The sequence below is a fragment of the Hyla sarda genome, chromosome 5 (assembly GCF_029499605.1).
Source record: "Hyla sarda isolate aHylSar1 chromosome 5, aHylSar1.hap1, whole genome shotgun sequence".
NCBI lineage: Eukaryota > Metazoa > Chordata > Amphibia > Anura > Hylidae > Hyla > Hyla sarda.
In genome coordinates, this window is record NC_079193.1 from 105213573 (window position 1) to 105229840 (window position 16268).

General features: G+C 40.3%; 1 protein-coding gene across 5 annotated transcripts in view; it reads right to left on the reverse strand.

The window, feature by feature from the left end:
• AZI2 (5-azacytidine induced 2) overlaps positions 1-16268 on the reverse strand; it is a 55966-nt gene that overhangs the window by 23445 nt on the left and 16253 nt on the right. Inside the window, exons 1-5 of one of the 5 annotated variants that reach the window (XM_056520076.1) lie at positions 11779-11850; positions 9860-9970; positions 9611-9710; positions 5259-5401; positions 1610-1642 (exon numbers count right to left, since the gene is read on the reverse strand). In XM_056520076.1, the coding sequence (XP_056376051.1) occupies positions 1610-1642; positions 5259-5401; positions 9611-9710; positions 9860-9952 (369 nt within the window). In that variant the 5' untranslated portion in view covers positions 9953-9970; positions 11779-11850. Of the gene's footprint in view, positions 1-1609; positions 1643-5258; positions 5402-9610; positions 9711-9859; positions 9971-10916; positions 10969-11778; positions 11851-14137; positions 14359-16268 lie in introns of those variants that run through there. The other 4 variants (XM_056520075.1, XM_056520072.1, XM_056520074.1 and 1 more) reach the window with 4 other exon arrangements.

Below are 16268 nucleotides of genomic sequence, written 5' to 3' on the forward strand. Positions count from 1 at the left end.
GGCACTTGTTGGGTCATTGTACAATTGCCTCAGGAACCCGACCACCCTGCGCCCCTCTCCACATCAAACTGTAGAGAGAGAAGTTGGAGTGACACTTTAACCTAACAGACTCCAATTTCATAACAAACTGCTTCACAACCCGCACCCATGTAAAAGTATCCTAGTAGAACAACTTTGCTATAGAGTTCACCATTCAGCCTACAAAATATGCTGCACTTCTGCTTCTTGCCATGTGTAAAACCACATTAGAATACGAGATGGCAAATTAAAAGAATAATGTGTAAATATTCTAGATGAGTGACTCATATTGTGTAGAACAGCAAAAGTTGTCATCAACGGAATTCATGATGAATCCCACAAGCGGGCGTTTCCTGAACATTGAACCGTAAGCAAGAGGCAGCGCTCAACTACACCAGTAGTTAACAGACTGAGAAGGTGTTTTTCCTACATTTTTTGTCACAACTTGAGTTCGGGCATAAAGATTTTGGGGGATATTTATCAAAACCTGTGTAGAGGAAAAGTGTCGCAGTTGCCCATGGCAACCAGATTGCTTTTATTTTTCACATGTCTCTAAAAATGAAAGATGCAATCTGATTGGTTGCCATGGGCAACTGCACCACTCTCTCTGCACAGTTTTTGATAAATTCCCCCCCTTTATGTGTACTGACTGGTCAGGCGATTTATGCTGCCCTGACAAATAGCCAAGAGAAGACAAGCTGAGGTCTATGATATAGATTGCGACATGGAACAGGATTCCTTAGTAAACAGCAGAGAAAGGGACCTAATAGACGTCCTGAACCGGTCACTAATCTCTGATTGGCGCTCAGCACTGCCCTGCAGTCAGCTGTAACTACATAAGGAGATGTGTGGCAGATGATTTGTCAGAAAGTTAGAGCTAACTGAATAGCTAACCCTTATCCCTTTACACAGGACAATAGCATCCTATTCAGATGATGAACACCCTGTCTAATATGGCCCTAAATCCTGACAGGACTAGGAGAGACAGTGAGTGTCCTGGCTATTTCACCACACAGGCTGGCCATTGTCCCTGTATTAGAGAGTGTGTGTGTGTTCAGAAGGCTGTCAATCATCCTATGTAGGCAGATAATCAGCCCGGGTTCACACTACGGAATTTCGCTTCTGAATTTTGGTCAGAAATTACGCTGCTTGAATGCCTGTGTTTTTTTTTTTTTTTTTTTTTGGTTAACCAATTCACACTGCAGAATTTTCTGGGCGGATATTTCGTTAGAAAATTCTGATAAAAAAAATTATAAAAACACTGAACCTGCTCAATGTTCTGGCCAAATCCGCACCACAGACTCTATCGGGACAGCAATGTCAGCGCTGGCGAGATTCTGAATCTCCGGCCAGAGATTCTCAGTGTGAACCTGGACTTACTGTGACTTCTCAGAAATCCTGCTTAAAATCATATAAACCTATATAGATCATAGTGTTCAGCTTCTCCCTCTTTCCAAAGTTTTAGGTAAACGTGTACACAACATTCTGGTACAATTCTGTCTGCTTATCTTATAACATTTCTAAATGCAATTCAATAAAAAAAATAAAAATACTGTTTTCCAGTAATTGGTAGCTGCAGCCAGAATAGTACCTCCAAAATGTCATGTTTAAAGAATTGGAGCTTCTGTGGGAAAAAGAAAAAACCTATGAGGAAGGCGTTATTTAACAATAAACCCTTTAACCTGTTAAAAAGGACAAAGGACATACAGGTACGCCCTTGCGTCCTGGTACTTAAGGACCAAGGGCCTACCTGTACCCCCTGAATCCTTAAGTGGCTTTGAAGTGAGCGCAGTAGCTGCACTCGCTTCAGTGTAGTGAGTGTCTGCTACTATCAGTAGCCTCATACTCACTCATTATGCTGGTGTAGTGCCATATTTTTTTTGTTTTGCTGTGGAATGTGTAACATGACTAAGACAGCTCCATTGGCTGACGCACGCACACCCCACCCTACAATTGGGGTCTGCGTGTGTCACGTGAACACAAATACGCTGTCTCAAACACCGTTCCCTTCAGTGTGCGAGTTCGGCTACCACAGCAAGATGTCGTCTTCTACTGAGATAGCCAAAGAACTGAGGCTGCAATGTAATTGATTCCCCGGTATGGAGCCTGTGCGCCCACGGGGGGATCTGGACGAGATGCTAGCCGCTCAGCTAATGACACCTAGCCGAACTAACACTGAAGTGAACAGTGTTTGAGACCACATATTTGTGGTCACGTGACACGTGCACCCCCCCGACCAATGGTAGGGGGCGGGTGTACGCGTGTCAGCCAATGGAGCTGTCTTAGTCAAGCACTGGAAAGCGTTGAGTCATGTAACACATTCCACGGCAAAACATAAAATATGCCACTAGACCCGGGAAGCGGCGATCCCACATTTAACCCTTTAGACGGCATGATCAATGCCAGCATCTAAAGTGAAAGTGGAAGATGCCAGCAGCTCAGTGGAGCTTACAGTACCCAGAACGTGATTGCGGGGGTTCCATGAGACAAAATAGCGGAGGAGGGTCCCCTTACCTGCCTCCTAATCGTTAATTCAATGATGCAGCTTGGCTTAGCCAGGCTATATCAGTGGAGCACCAATCTTACGGTTTAATGCTATGCCATAGGCATAGCATTATACAGTAAATGCAATCTACTGATTGCATATAAAAGTCCCCTTCTGGGACTTAAAAAGTGTAGATTTAAAAAAAATAAAAAAGTTTTTCTTAAATTACCGTATTTATCGGGGTATACCACGCACCGGCCTATAACACTCACCCTCATTTTACCAAGGATATTTGGGTAAAAAAAAGTTTTTTACCCAAATATCCATGGTAAAATGAGGGTGCGTGTGTGCGCGTGTATACCCCGATACACCCCCAGGAAAGACAGGGGGAGAGAGGCCGTCGCTGCCCGCTTCTCTCCCCCTGCCTTTCCTGGGGTCTAGAGCCCTGCTGCCGGCCCTTCTCTCCCCTGGCTATCGGCGCCGCTGCCCGTTCTGTCCCCCTGACTATCGGTGCCGCTGCCCCGTTGCCTCCCCCCCCATCCCCGGTGGCATAATTACCTGTTGCCGGGGTCGGGTCCGTGCTGCTGCGCCTCCGGCCTGCATCCCCTGCGTCGTTGCTATGCGCTGCACGGCGCATGACGTCAGTGCGCCGCGCCGTGCATAGCAATGGGGCGCCGGCACCGATAGTCAGGGGGACAGAACGGGCAGCGGCGCCGATAGCCAGGGGGAGAGAAGGGCCGGCAGCAAGGCTCTAGACCCCAGGAAAGGCAGGGGGAGAGAAGCGGGCAGCGACGGCCTCTCTCCCCCTGCCTTTCCTGGGGGTGTATCGGCGTATAACACGCACAAAGACTTTAGACTAAAAATGTTAGCCTAAAAAGTGCGTGTTATACGCCGATAAATACGGTATATAAAACCCCCTCTGCTAATAAAAACCAAATCCCCCTTATTTTCCCATTTTACAGAAAAAATAAAATATTTTTTTATATAGTATCGCCACATGCCTAAATGTCCAAACTAGTAATATATAAAAACCATTTATGATCCTGCACGGTATACAGCATTAACGTAAAAAAGAAGTAAACACCAAAAATCCTGATTTTTTTAACCCCTTCAGGACCACAGGTTTTCTCATTTTGGCACTTTGGCTAGTTTTTTCCTCTTCACCTTCTTAAAATCATAGCACTTTAAATTTTCCACCCAAGGATCAATATGCGGCTTGTTTTTTTTGTGCCAACAATTTTAATTTGTAAATTCCATAAATCATTTTACCACAAAATCTACTGTAAAACCAGAAAAAAATATATATATTTGTGGGGCAAAATTCAGGATTTTGGGGGCTTCCGATTCTACGCAGTGCGTTTTTCGGTAAAAATGACATTATCTTTATTTTGGTAGGTCCATACGGTCAAAAGGATACCTAATTTATATAGGTTATTTATTATAACTACATGCACCAACATTAGTATGTTTAAAATTGTCATCTTCTGACCCCTATAACTATAGTTTTTATCGATACCATTTTTGTTTTGATGGGACTTTTTGATTGATTTTTATAAATTTTTTGGGGGTATACAAATTGAATAAAAATACGCAATTTTGGCATGTACGCCATTGACTGTGTGGTTTAATTAACATTATATTTTTATACTTTGGACATTTACGCACACGGCGGTACCACGTTTTTGTTTATTTTGTTTACATATTTTTTTATGGGAAAAGGGGGGGGGGGATTCAAACTTTTATTAGGGAAGGGGTTAATTCACATTTATTAACTTAACTTTTTTTCACTATTCTATAGTCCCTGTAGTGGACTATTACATGCAATCTACTGATTGCATAAAACTGTTCAATGCTATGCCATAGCATATCCCAACAGCAATCCTTTAAGCTGATTGGGACACCACCGTTTCACTGCAGTGGTCCCGATCAGCTCTGCTGAGCTGCTGGGATAAATTTTTTCATTTTTAGACGCCACAATCAACTTTGATCGCGGCATCTAAGGGATTAATGCCGGACATCACTGCAATTGGTGATGTCCGGTATTAGACCAGGATCCCGGCTGTTGATAGCCATCGGGACCACCCCACTGTCCTTGGTCCCAGAGGGGTTAATCACATCATATATTAGAACAAAAAAACATTTATAAAAAGCAAATCAAAAAGTCCCATCAAAACAAAAAATGATACCAATACAAAACTACGGATCACGGCCCAAAAATTTAGCCCTCATACATCCCTGTATACTGTAAAAATAAAAATGTTATGGGGGGGTCAGAAAATGACACTTTTATGCAAAACAATTTGTTAAAAAGAGTTGTCTTTTTTTTGAATATCACAATAATAGGAAAACAATATAAATTGGGTATTATTTTAATTGCATTGACCTACAGAATATAGATATAGTATCATTTTTACCATAAAGTGAACTGCATAAAAACCTAAGCCCCCTAAAGTGGCAAAATTGAAGTTTTCTTCTAAATTTCCGCCTGCAAATAATATTTTTGGGTTGCACCGTACATTTTATGGTAAAATGAAAGACGCCATTACAAATAGTTATGAAAAAATATGACCCAATTTCTTGTCTTTAATCAAACCTCAATCCAATCCAGAGTACAATCCTGCAAGACTTACCCAGACTAATTCTTACAACTTGTCAATTGATCCCTCTATAAAAGGCAATATACCTGGAGCAATGAACACTTCAGTCTTTAAATACATCAGGCGTTTACTGCTCTTTTCTCAATATGGACAATTACCTTTGTCCTTTCAAGTTCCGCTCGGAGACGTCCGCATTCTTCCTGAAGCAATTTCAGTTCTTGCTCCACTGACCGGATTTTCAGCTCACTGTTTAGCTTTTCAATTTCCCAGTCGGTAATACTTTTGCTTAAGCTTTTCATCACTGCAAAAAAGAAAAATGTTAACCCATCCAGAAGGAGCCAATCTTCTGAATAGTGACAAGATCTATAATGTCTTCTATTAGAAAATTACTGCACTAGAAATAACTGTGCTCTTCTGTTATAACATCACGATCTCAGACTATACAAGCACTCTCAAGGTGGTACAGAGAACAGCCGAAACACTAAGCAGATTTACCTTTGCTTCTGATCTAAAGCAACATGGCTGCTACACTCTAGGATTTTACTTATTTGTTTATTTATTTTTGGAGAACACCTTTTAACACTTATCTGCCATCTACAAAATGGGGACGAGTATGAAAGCAGGGGCTCCGTAGCTCCTGTCAGAATGTAGTGGGTATCACATGAGTGCACTGGCACTCTACTTATTGCCTATAAAGGCACAATAAAAGGAAAGGTGGTGCGCATGTCACACAATTTTAACAGGAGCTTTAAGACCCCTGTACGAGATCACTGTGGGTCCCAGCAGTCAGAATCCCACAGACATACCCCCCTCCCCTTTTAATACAACCATTTCCCCCAAGACACAATTAGGAATTGTAATACTGCAATGGTTTGAACCCATTACATAGAGTTCTGTGAGCACATTGAATAGTTAAAGCCTGAATAAAAGCTATGGCTTAGTTCTCACTGGCGTCTATAAAGATATGACAGTAACGGTAGGGATTTACACATCAAGAAATAGTGAAATGTATCTTTAAAAAAAAAATAAAAAAAAAAAAAAAAAAAAAAAAAAGGAAGTAGGTTTAAATGATGGGACCTGCTGCAATCCCTATCCCTACTTGTTAAATAGTTAAACAACTTGTGACTGTGGATGGATCTTATGTCTAATGTATTCTCACTTTAATCTCTGGAAGGTGGTAAGGACTTTATCATACTTGAGACTGTAACCTGGTTTTCTCAATTAATCTACTGATTTGCAGCCGGATGAAGCACTGGCCACAAGACAGGATCAGACATGGCAAGCAACACAAGTAGCAAGTGTCTTGAGGCAGTACACAGAACAGGAACAGAATCGTAAATTAATGGCACTGGCAATGAATTAAAGGCCTGTCTTGGTTTAAAGTGTCACTTCCATTTGAAAAAAAAACGAAATAAAACTTTTGACATATCACACGCATCAAAAGTTTTGATTAGTCAGTGCTGAGATACCCACAGGTCTCTAAATATAGCTAGGAGAAACATGCGGCTGTGCACGTCACTCCCCAGCTGACTGCCTGGTATGACTGAGTAACAAAAAAAAAATGCTCAAGTCAGTGCAGTAATGTACTCCAAGTCCTGTGTGCATAATAATATGCATGGTATTTATATGTAAAATACCTTCTGATCTATGTATTACTCTGCTCACTCACTATTTTATACCCAAAAATACAGTTTTTTCTTCATTTGCAAAGCTCTGTGCACAAAGTGAATGCTTCTTAATAACCCTAAGGGTGTATAATGTAAGAGTAATTGGAGATGAATCCTGGCATAAAAATTCAGCTGCAAAAATTACATTTTTTCTGTGCTAAATTAACGCGGAATATAGGAGGAAATTATTATTATTATTTTCTGGACTACAACCACGAATTGGAATTTCCCTTTTTATTTATTTTTTTCACGCGGAAATTTTTTTACCATTGACTTCAATGGACTTCTGTTCTAGCGTGCGGAATTTACGCAGTGTGAACAGTGCAGAGTAAAATACACTGAAGTCAATGGCAAAACAGTTGTTCATTATTTCTAAGTGGAGAATTCAAGAGGAATTACTCGAGTAAATTCCTCTTGAATTACTCATTGTGAATGCATCCTAAAGCAGCCATTTGGAACTACACATGAAATAAGTTCATAATATGATCAAATAAATAATTTTGCATATAAATAATAATTTAGCACCTCACATTGCTTATCAGTGTGCATGGAAATGCAGCAGGGAGATAACCACACCCCTCCTCCTCCCAAAAGGTCAACATTTCTTGTTACTAGAACCAAATGGACTTGGATACCAGGGTGCATTTGCTAAATTAAAGTGACAGACACCTAGTGGCATTTTTTTTCCCCTCTTTTAAAACAATTTTTTCACTTCTTTAGCAATCAAATTCTTTTATGATTTATATTAGGAAAATGCTTGGTATTGAAGTATTAAATTAATAAAAAGCTGTTTCTAACAACAGTAATGCTTTAAGGGAAAGCTGAATGAAGCAGAGTACAGCAGACATATTCTTAGTGAAAACTTGATCTATAGTACTCTGGACCTCAGAAAGTTGCTGACTTGCCCATAGCAACCAATCAGATTGCTTCTTTTATATGTTAAAGGCCTTTAAAAAAAAAAAAAAAAAAAAAAAAAGATCTGATTGGTTGCTATGGGCAACTCAAAACTTTTCTTCTGGACAAATTTGGATAAATCTCCCCCAATGACTCTAAACACTCACCCAAGACAACACAGAAGCGGCTTAAGGACATTTTTTTCGAATGTCCCTGAGTGGCCTAGACAAAAAAAACTCACAAAAAATGAAAATATCCATGGTAATTAGAGATGAGCGAACTTACAGTAAATTCGATTCGTCACGAACTTCTCGGCTCGGCGATCGCTGACTTTTCCTTCCTGCATAAATTTGTTCAGCTTTCAGGTGCTCCGGTGGGCTGGAAAAGGTGGATACAGTCCTAGGAGAGTCTTTCCTAGGACTGTATCCACCTATTCCAGCCCACCGGAGCACCTGAAAGCTGAACTAATTTATGCAGGAAATGTCAGCGACCGCCGAGCCGAGAAGTTCGTGACGAATCAAATTTACTGTAAGTTCACTCATCTCTAATGGTGATGTAAGGAAGTGGAGGAGTAAATGCCACTAACTTTGGTAGTTCAGGATTGACAAGAGGGTTAATCATTAAAGGGGTTATCCAGCCAAAATTAATTCCCCCCCACAAAATACAGGATATTGGATAAGCATCAGATCATTGGTGGTGGGGTGGATAGGGTTAGGGAAGATGTTCGAGCGATGGGACACGACTCCAGAATGGGAACCTAGCTATCTGAGCTGTACGGAGCAGTAGACTACACGTTAAGGTCTTCATGCACTGTCTATGGCAGTGTTTCCAAATTAGGGTGCCTCCAGCTGTTGCAAAACTACAACTCCCAGCCTGCCCGGACAGCCAAAGGCTGTCAGGGCAGGCTGGGAGTTATAGTTTTGCAACAGATGGAGGCTCCCTGGTTGGGAAACACTGGTCTATGGGAGTACCCAAGTGCTCCCATAGACCACTCCTTCAAAGATGAATAACACTGGGCACTCAAATAGGTGTTTATATGCAATTCTTAATTTGCAAAACTTTAAATCAAAATGCATAATGTTTTGGTCAAAACGACCTTCATTAGAGAATCGGCGAATAGGGGATAAGATGAATCGGGAATAGGGGATAAGATGTCAGATCGCGGGGGTCTCCGCCGCTGGGGACCCCCGGGATCTCGGCTGTAGGAAACGCTCGGCTTCCGAAATGCTGAAGGCTTCGGCTCCCGACCACGGTGACGTGAGACCGTGACGTCACCGCTCTGCCCCCATGTGACGTCACGCCCCACCCCTCAATGCAAGCCTATGGGAGGGGGCGTGACAGCTGCCACGCCCCCTCCCATAGGCTTGCATTGAGGGGGCAGAGAGTGACATCACACGGGGGTGGAGCCGTGACGTCACAATGCTCCAGGCCCGTGATAGACAGTAATCAGACCCGGAGCGAACACGCTCCGGGGACTGATTTTAACGGGGTGCTGCGTGCATGATCACGGGGGTCCCCAATGGCGGCACCCCCGCGATCAGGCATCTTATCCCCTATCCTTTGAATAGGGGATATGATGTCTAAGCGCCAGAGTACCCCTTTAAGCCTGGGTACATAGATAGTATTTTGGGCAGTATTTGGTCCTCATTTCAGTCAGTAACGTTTAGGTAAAACTAGTAGATGGTCAAAAACACAGAAAAAAATTATAAATTGAAAGATTTGCTACTTTTTTGTGTGTCGTGTTCCACTTCTGGTTTTGGCTAAAAATATTAACCAAAATGAGCTCCAAAAGGAGGGCCAAATGCAGACAAAAAAATACTGTGTGAACCAAGCCTTATACTTTATAAATGTTTCATGCTGAAAAGTGAGTCTTTGTGTGAAAACATGTCTAGATGCCGTGTGCATGCTGTAAGTGGTTGTGCACCACATGGCAGTATAATGCAGCTTACCCTGATGGGTCTCCAGTTCAGATTTCATTTGCAGCAGCTCTACCTCTTTTGACTGCAACTGCTCATTGAGGTTTCTTGTGAATTCGATTTTCTCCTTCTCCTACATAAATTAAATAGTCAATTAGACCAATCTGTGTACACATTTCACATGACATAACAGCTTGAACAATTCTCTGCTCATTTCCAGCAGTAAGGTGAACATACAGTAACATAGGGTGAGGCTAACATCACAATTCAGTAGACACTTACCACTGCACTCAGCTTCTTTATTAGATTGTCTCGCTCTATAGAAATCTCCCGGAATGCACCGAATGCTTTGTTCACTTTCTCACTTTCCACCATGCTTGATTCTCCACAAAGCTAAAACATTTACATATGGACAAAAATAAAAAACAAACAGTCTATGGAATGCATTAGAGATTTTGGGTATGGTCACAAAAACAGTAGCAGCCAAGTGGATTCGTCACATTCACTGGTCGAGACGGGACACCACTGTGGCCAGCGACTTGCTGAGCTGCATTGTGATGGATCGATACATGGCACCAGAAACAGACACACACCAGGTATTGAAGCAGCTATACCAGAGGCACCAAGGGAGCGTGAAACTTGTTTTTTTTTTTTTTTTTTTTTTTTATATATCTGACAGAACAGGCATATTAAAAACAGAAAATACCCCACTACCGCATAACCCCTTTAATTGCAGATTAATAAAATTCAACAGGGAAGTCGAAATCCACAGTAAATGTATAGATACAACGAATCCACATCATAACCTACAACTGTGCATTTCAAATAATTTTACTTTGTTAACTTTTCTTCTTGCAAATACATTAGTTATTTCACATGATGTGCACACACCATAAATCAAAATAGTTGCAGCACCACCAAACAAAGCATGTGGGTGCCCAGAGTACTGGGTCTGATCTTGACCCGTTTAGATAGTCCAACCAGTGATGGCGCAGCACTCCAAAGTTGAAAAAAACGTGAATTTATTCCCCTCATGTTACAAAACAGCAACGTTTCAGCTCAACACTAGAGCCTTTTTCAAGCATAGTGACAATTATCAAATGGAGGGATTATATACCCTATCACACAATACATCCAATAAAAAAATCGATCAATACCAATAAAAGTGCAATATGATCCAAAAAATAAAGTGCAAAACAGTGCAAATCGACATACATGATTAAGAGTACTTATAAGTACATATTGTGTCAAGTATTAAATAATTACAGAATATTAAAAACAAGGCTTGAAATAAGATACTCATACATAGAGTCTGCAAAATCATTATTATCACATGTACCTTATTAAAATATGCCATTTGTCACGCCATTACGCCGCGAGAGGCAGCATAGGTATTGTAATTCAATCAAAATATATTCCATATAAATGACTAATAGCTATCTACTGCTAGCAATCACCAACAAGGCAAGGATTTAAATCAAATATAAAGTATATATGAAATGTGCAAATTTAATAATATAACCCTTATATCTAAAAATATATATATTTTATATTATCACCACACTATGTAGCATCTGATGGTACAGTCATCCGCCCCATGTGCAATATAGAAATAATAAATAAAAAATACAAAGAAAAAACTTTCAAAATATAAAAAAAAAAAAAACTGTAGATGGTTAGTATCCTGCTGGGGTGTCCCTTGGGACATCACAGGTGGGATTCTACCAGTGATGGTAGTGGGTGTCACTATTGGAATGATACAAACACTGTCCTACAAACCAGGGAGGTTTAGACACATGGACCGACCAGTGCCTTGATATTGGCTAGATTCCTATTTGATTATATAATTTAGTTTGTAATTCAATTTTATTTTTTATTTTATTTTTTAAAAAGTTTTTTCTTTGTATTTTTTATTTATTATTTGTATATTGCACACAGGGGCAGATGACAGTACCATCAGATGCTACATAGTGTGGTGATAATATAAAATATATATTTTTAGATATAAGGATTATATTATTAAATTTGCACATTTAATATATACTATATAATATATTGGATTTAAATCGTTGCCATGTTGGTGATTGCTAGCAGTAGATAGCTATTAGTCATTTATATGGAATATATTTTGATTGAATTACAATACCTATGCTGCCTCTCCCGGCGTAATGGGGTCTGAGGTTGCCTACATAGCCAGTTACCTGACATATCAGTCTCCTTCATACAATCTAGGTAAACACTGACAGTTAGTATGCGTCAGTTGTTTCCTAGTAGACGAGTCATGTGACTTGACGTTTACGTGGCTGTGTCACGTGAACGGAATGTCTGGCGCATGCGCACGGGGAATTACTACAAGCCGGCGGCGCCATGACAGTAACGGAGCTGGTAAGTGTTCCTTTGAGACACATGGCATATTTTAATAAGGTACATGTGATATTAATGATTTTGCAGACTCAATTATGTAGTATGAGCCTTGTTTTTAATATTCAGTTATTATTTAACACTTGACACTATATGTACTTCTAAGTACTCTTAATCATGTATGTCGATTTGCACTATGTTTTGCACTTAATTTTTTTGATCATATTGCACTTTTATTGGTATTAATTGATTTTATTGGATGTATTGTGTGATAGGGTATATAATCCCTCCATTTGATAATGGTCACTATGCTTGAAAAAGGCTCTAGTGTTGAGCTGAAACGTTGCTGTTTGTAACATGTGGTGAATAAATTCACGTTTTTTTTTTAACTTTGGAGTGCTACGCCATCACTGGTTGGACTATATATATATATATATATATATATATATTTTTTTTTTTCTTGTTATGTTACCTGCCTGCAAGTGGTAAACTGAGCATTGTGTGGCATCTACTGATTTTAATGAAAGCCTGTAAGGAGATAAACACTTTTTGCAGCCTCTTAGCCCAATATGGTGCACAGCAGCAGGTCCATTCATTTTGAGAGTTAAAGAGTACCTGTCAGCAACTAAACTTTCCCTGATCCCCCTCCCCATCTGTCCCTTACTCTAACTATGCCTATCCCTGTGTTTATTGAGGTTTAAAATGCTGTGGAAATACCTTTTTTTTTATTTTTTTATTTTTTTTAATCCCTCTTCATTAGCTCAGGAGCACTGTCTTTCTGAGGGGTGGAAGGAGACAGGTCCCGGCAGGCATGATGTCACATGAAGCCTGGCCGTGACTCTGCTTCTGCCAGTCTTCCTGTATACTGCTCTCCCTCTGCAGCAGTGTTTCCCAACCAGGGTACCTCCAGCTGTTGCAAAACTACAACTCCCAGCATGCCCAGACAGCCAACAGCTGTCCGGGCATGCTGAGAGTTGGAGTTTTGCAACACCTGGAGGCACCCTGGTTGGGAAGTGTGCATACAGACTAAGTACAGGGGGGGGATGTCTCTCTCTCTCTCTCTCTCTCTCCCTCTCTCTCCCTCTCTCTCCCTCTCTCTCCCTCCCTCTCCCTCCCTCTCCCTCCCTCCCTCTCCCTCCCTCTCCCTCCCTCTCCCTCCCTCTCCCTCCCTCTCCCTCTCTCTCCTAAAAAGTCAATGCTGAGAACCAGGGGCGGTGCGAGCCAATACAGAGATAGTAATTAAGATGAATGTCGGGGGGTGGGGGGGGGGGGGGGGGGGTGGGGGGGGGGGCACAGAGCAGGGAGTGCAGTGGGATAATACAATGTATAAGATAATGTGTGGTGAGGGGCAGGGAGAACACAGAGCAGGGGGGAGGGAGAGGTGACTGGCCTCTGTTATATGAGAGGCATGTGCAGGCTTGTAGCTCACAGTGCTGCTCCAGGCTGGGAGCGAGTCCTGAGCAGAGAGTACTGAACTTCCTGTGGAAGGACCAGTGCCCTTTCAGCATTAGTCCAAAAAGCTGTACACTTACTATGAAAAGCATAGGAAGCTGCCTGCAGACCAGGCATAGAAGAGAGACCCCTAGTGGCCAAAAGTATAAAATGAAAAAAAAACTGATATAAATATTAATATTTTTTAATGAAGATATATTACAATAGGTCATTAATGATTATGAACAACATATTAAAAGTTTTTGTTGATGACAGGTACTCTTTAAAATAAGTCAGCTATTAAACCATGTTCGAGCCACTTCTACACATTCATTTTGCTGTTCTCAGTAGTGCAGTAGAATATGCTATTGAATCCAGCAAAATAACACATGGAAGCGGTAAGTTGCCCAAACATATTCACCAGCTGATAACGTTCAAGCCATTATAGCAAATACACCTGCTGCAGTGCGCCACCGTATACATCAGAACGTTTTTTTTTTTTTTTTATAACACTGTGTGAACCCAGGCTTAGGGCAAAAGTGAGCCATCCTATTGCAGGCTACATTTATGTGGCAGTATACATTTATACTTTGTGCATGGGATAGATCTCAATAAAGGAAAGTTCAGAAAAATGGGATCTTGTACAGTTTTTTTCCATAAAAATTGAAACTCCCAGATAGGGTGATGTGAAAGCATCCCAAATGCTAAATGTAAAATACCCATTACACACGACTCTTACAACAGAGTCATTGGGAATAAAAGGCATACCTTATCCTCCATTTGTCTTAATCTTTTCTTTAGAGAGTAATTTTCCCGTTCAGTGTCCTTGAGGCGCTTCTTGATGTCTTCGTATGCTGTGACAAGGGCAAAGTGTGAGGCCACTGATGAATCCCCAGAGATGGACATGGGGGCAGCTCGTTCTCTTTTTGTACTGTCTTTCTCACGTGTCAGGATACAAATATCATCATCTATGAAGGAATCCATGATGGCTGGGGAAAAAATAAAAAAAAAAGACAAAAAGGTTGAGTTTAAAATTGGAAATGAAGACGCACAGTTCAACGTTGCTTACAAAACTTCAAAGGCACTGCAAACTGTAAATCCGCAGCTAAGGCCAGCAGGATACTACAGGGTATTATAGGGGCGTAGACTATTGAAAAAGAACTGTGATGATATATAAACCATTACTGAAGCCTCCTTAACAAAATGCAGTACTCTTCAGGGCAAATCATTGGAAAACATAATAAATGTAGTTATATTTGTATAATTTAGATATTTTTATCTATCTAAAACTCGACGTGTGTGTGTGTGTGTGTGTGTGTATGTATGTTCCAGCATCACGTCCAAACGGCTAAAGATATTAACATGAAACTTTGCACACGTTACTTATATGTCAACAACAAACATAGGATAGGTGATTTAACCCTTACTCACCCCCATTTGCCAGGGGCGGGGTTTATGTTTAAAGTCCCATACAAGTCAATGGGAAATATAAAGGTTTGAGATATTTCGATAATACTTGGTCACATGTTACTTATATGTCCACTTAAAATATAGAATAGTTAATTTAACCCTTAACTACCCCCATTTGTGAAGGTCAGGGTTTTTGTTTAAAGTCCCATGCAAATCAATGGGAAATGTATGTTCCCACATAACTTCCGTATGGCTGGAGATATTTCAATAATACGGGTCAGGATATGAAGTCAAAAGCTTCATCCTTTGTTTATTTTCCTCCCAAACAAGGATTGGGAAGGAAAAAACGGGCAACGCTGGGTACTCAGCTAGTATTTAATAATAATTAAGTGTTGAGACATTAACCCCTTAAGGACCGAGCCCTTTTTCACCTTAAGGACCAGAGCATTTTTTGCAATTCTGACCACTGTCACTTTAAACATTAATAACTCTGGAATGCTTTTAGTTATTCTGATTCCGAGATTATTTTTTCGTGACATATTCTACTTTAACTTAGTGGTAAAATTTTGTGGTATCTTGCATCCTTTCTTGGTGAAAAATCCCCAAATTTGATGAAAAAAAATGAAAATTTTGCATTTTTCTAACTTTGAAGCTCTCTGCTTGTAAGGAAAATGGATATTCAAAATAATTTTTTTGGGGTTCACATATACAATATGTCTACTTTATGTTTGCATCATAAAATGTATGAGTTTTTACTTTTGGAAGACACCAGAGGGCTTCAAAGTTCAGCAGCAATTTTACAATTTTTCACAAAATTTTCAAACTCGCTATTTTTCATGGACCAGTTCAGGTTTGAAGTGGATTTGAAGGGTCTTCATATTAGAAATACCCCATAAAAGACCCCATTATAAAAACTACACCCCCCAAAGTATTCAAAATGATATTCAGTAAGTGTATTAACCCTTTAGGTGTTTCACAGGAATAGCAGCAAAGTGAAGGAGAAAATTCAAAATCTTCATTTTTTACACTCGCATGTTCTTGTAGACCCAATTTTTGAATTTTTGCAAGGGGTAAAAAGGAGAAAATTTTTACTTATATTTGAAACCCAATTTCTCTCGAGTAAGCACATACCTTATATGTCTATGTTAATTGTTCAGTGGGCGCAGTAGAGGGCTCAGAAGGGAAGGAGCGACAAATGGTTTTTGGGGGGCATGTCACCTTTAGGAAGCCCTTATGGTGCCAGGACAGCAAAAAAAAAAAAAAAAAACATGGCATACCATTTTTGAAACTAGACCCCTCAGGGAACGTAACAAGGGGTAAAGTGAACCTTAATACCCTACAGGTGTTTCACGACTTTTGCATATGTAAAAAAAATAATTTTTTTTTTTACCTAAAATGCTTGGTTTCCCAAAATTTTTACATTTTTAAAAAGGGTAATAGCAGAAGACACCCCTCAAAATTTGAAGCCCAATTTCTCCCGATTCAGAAA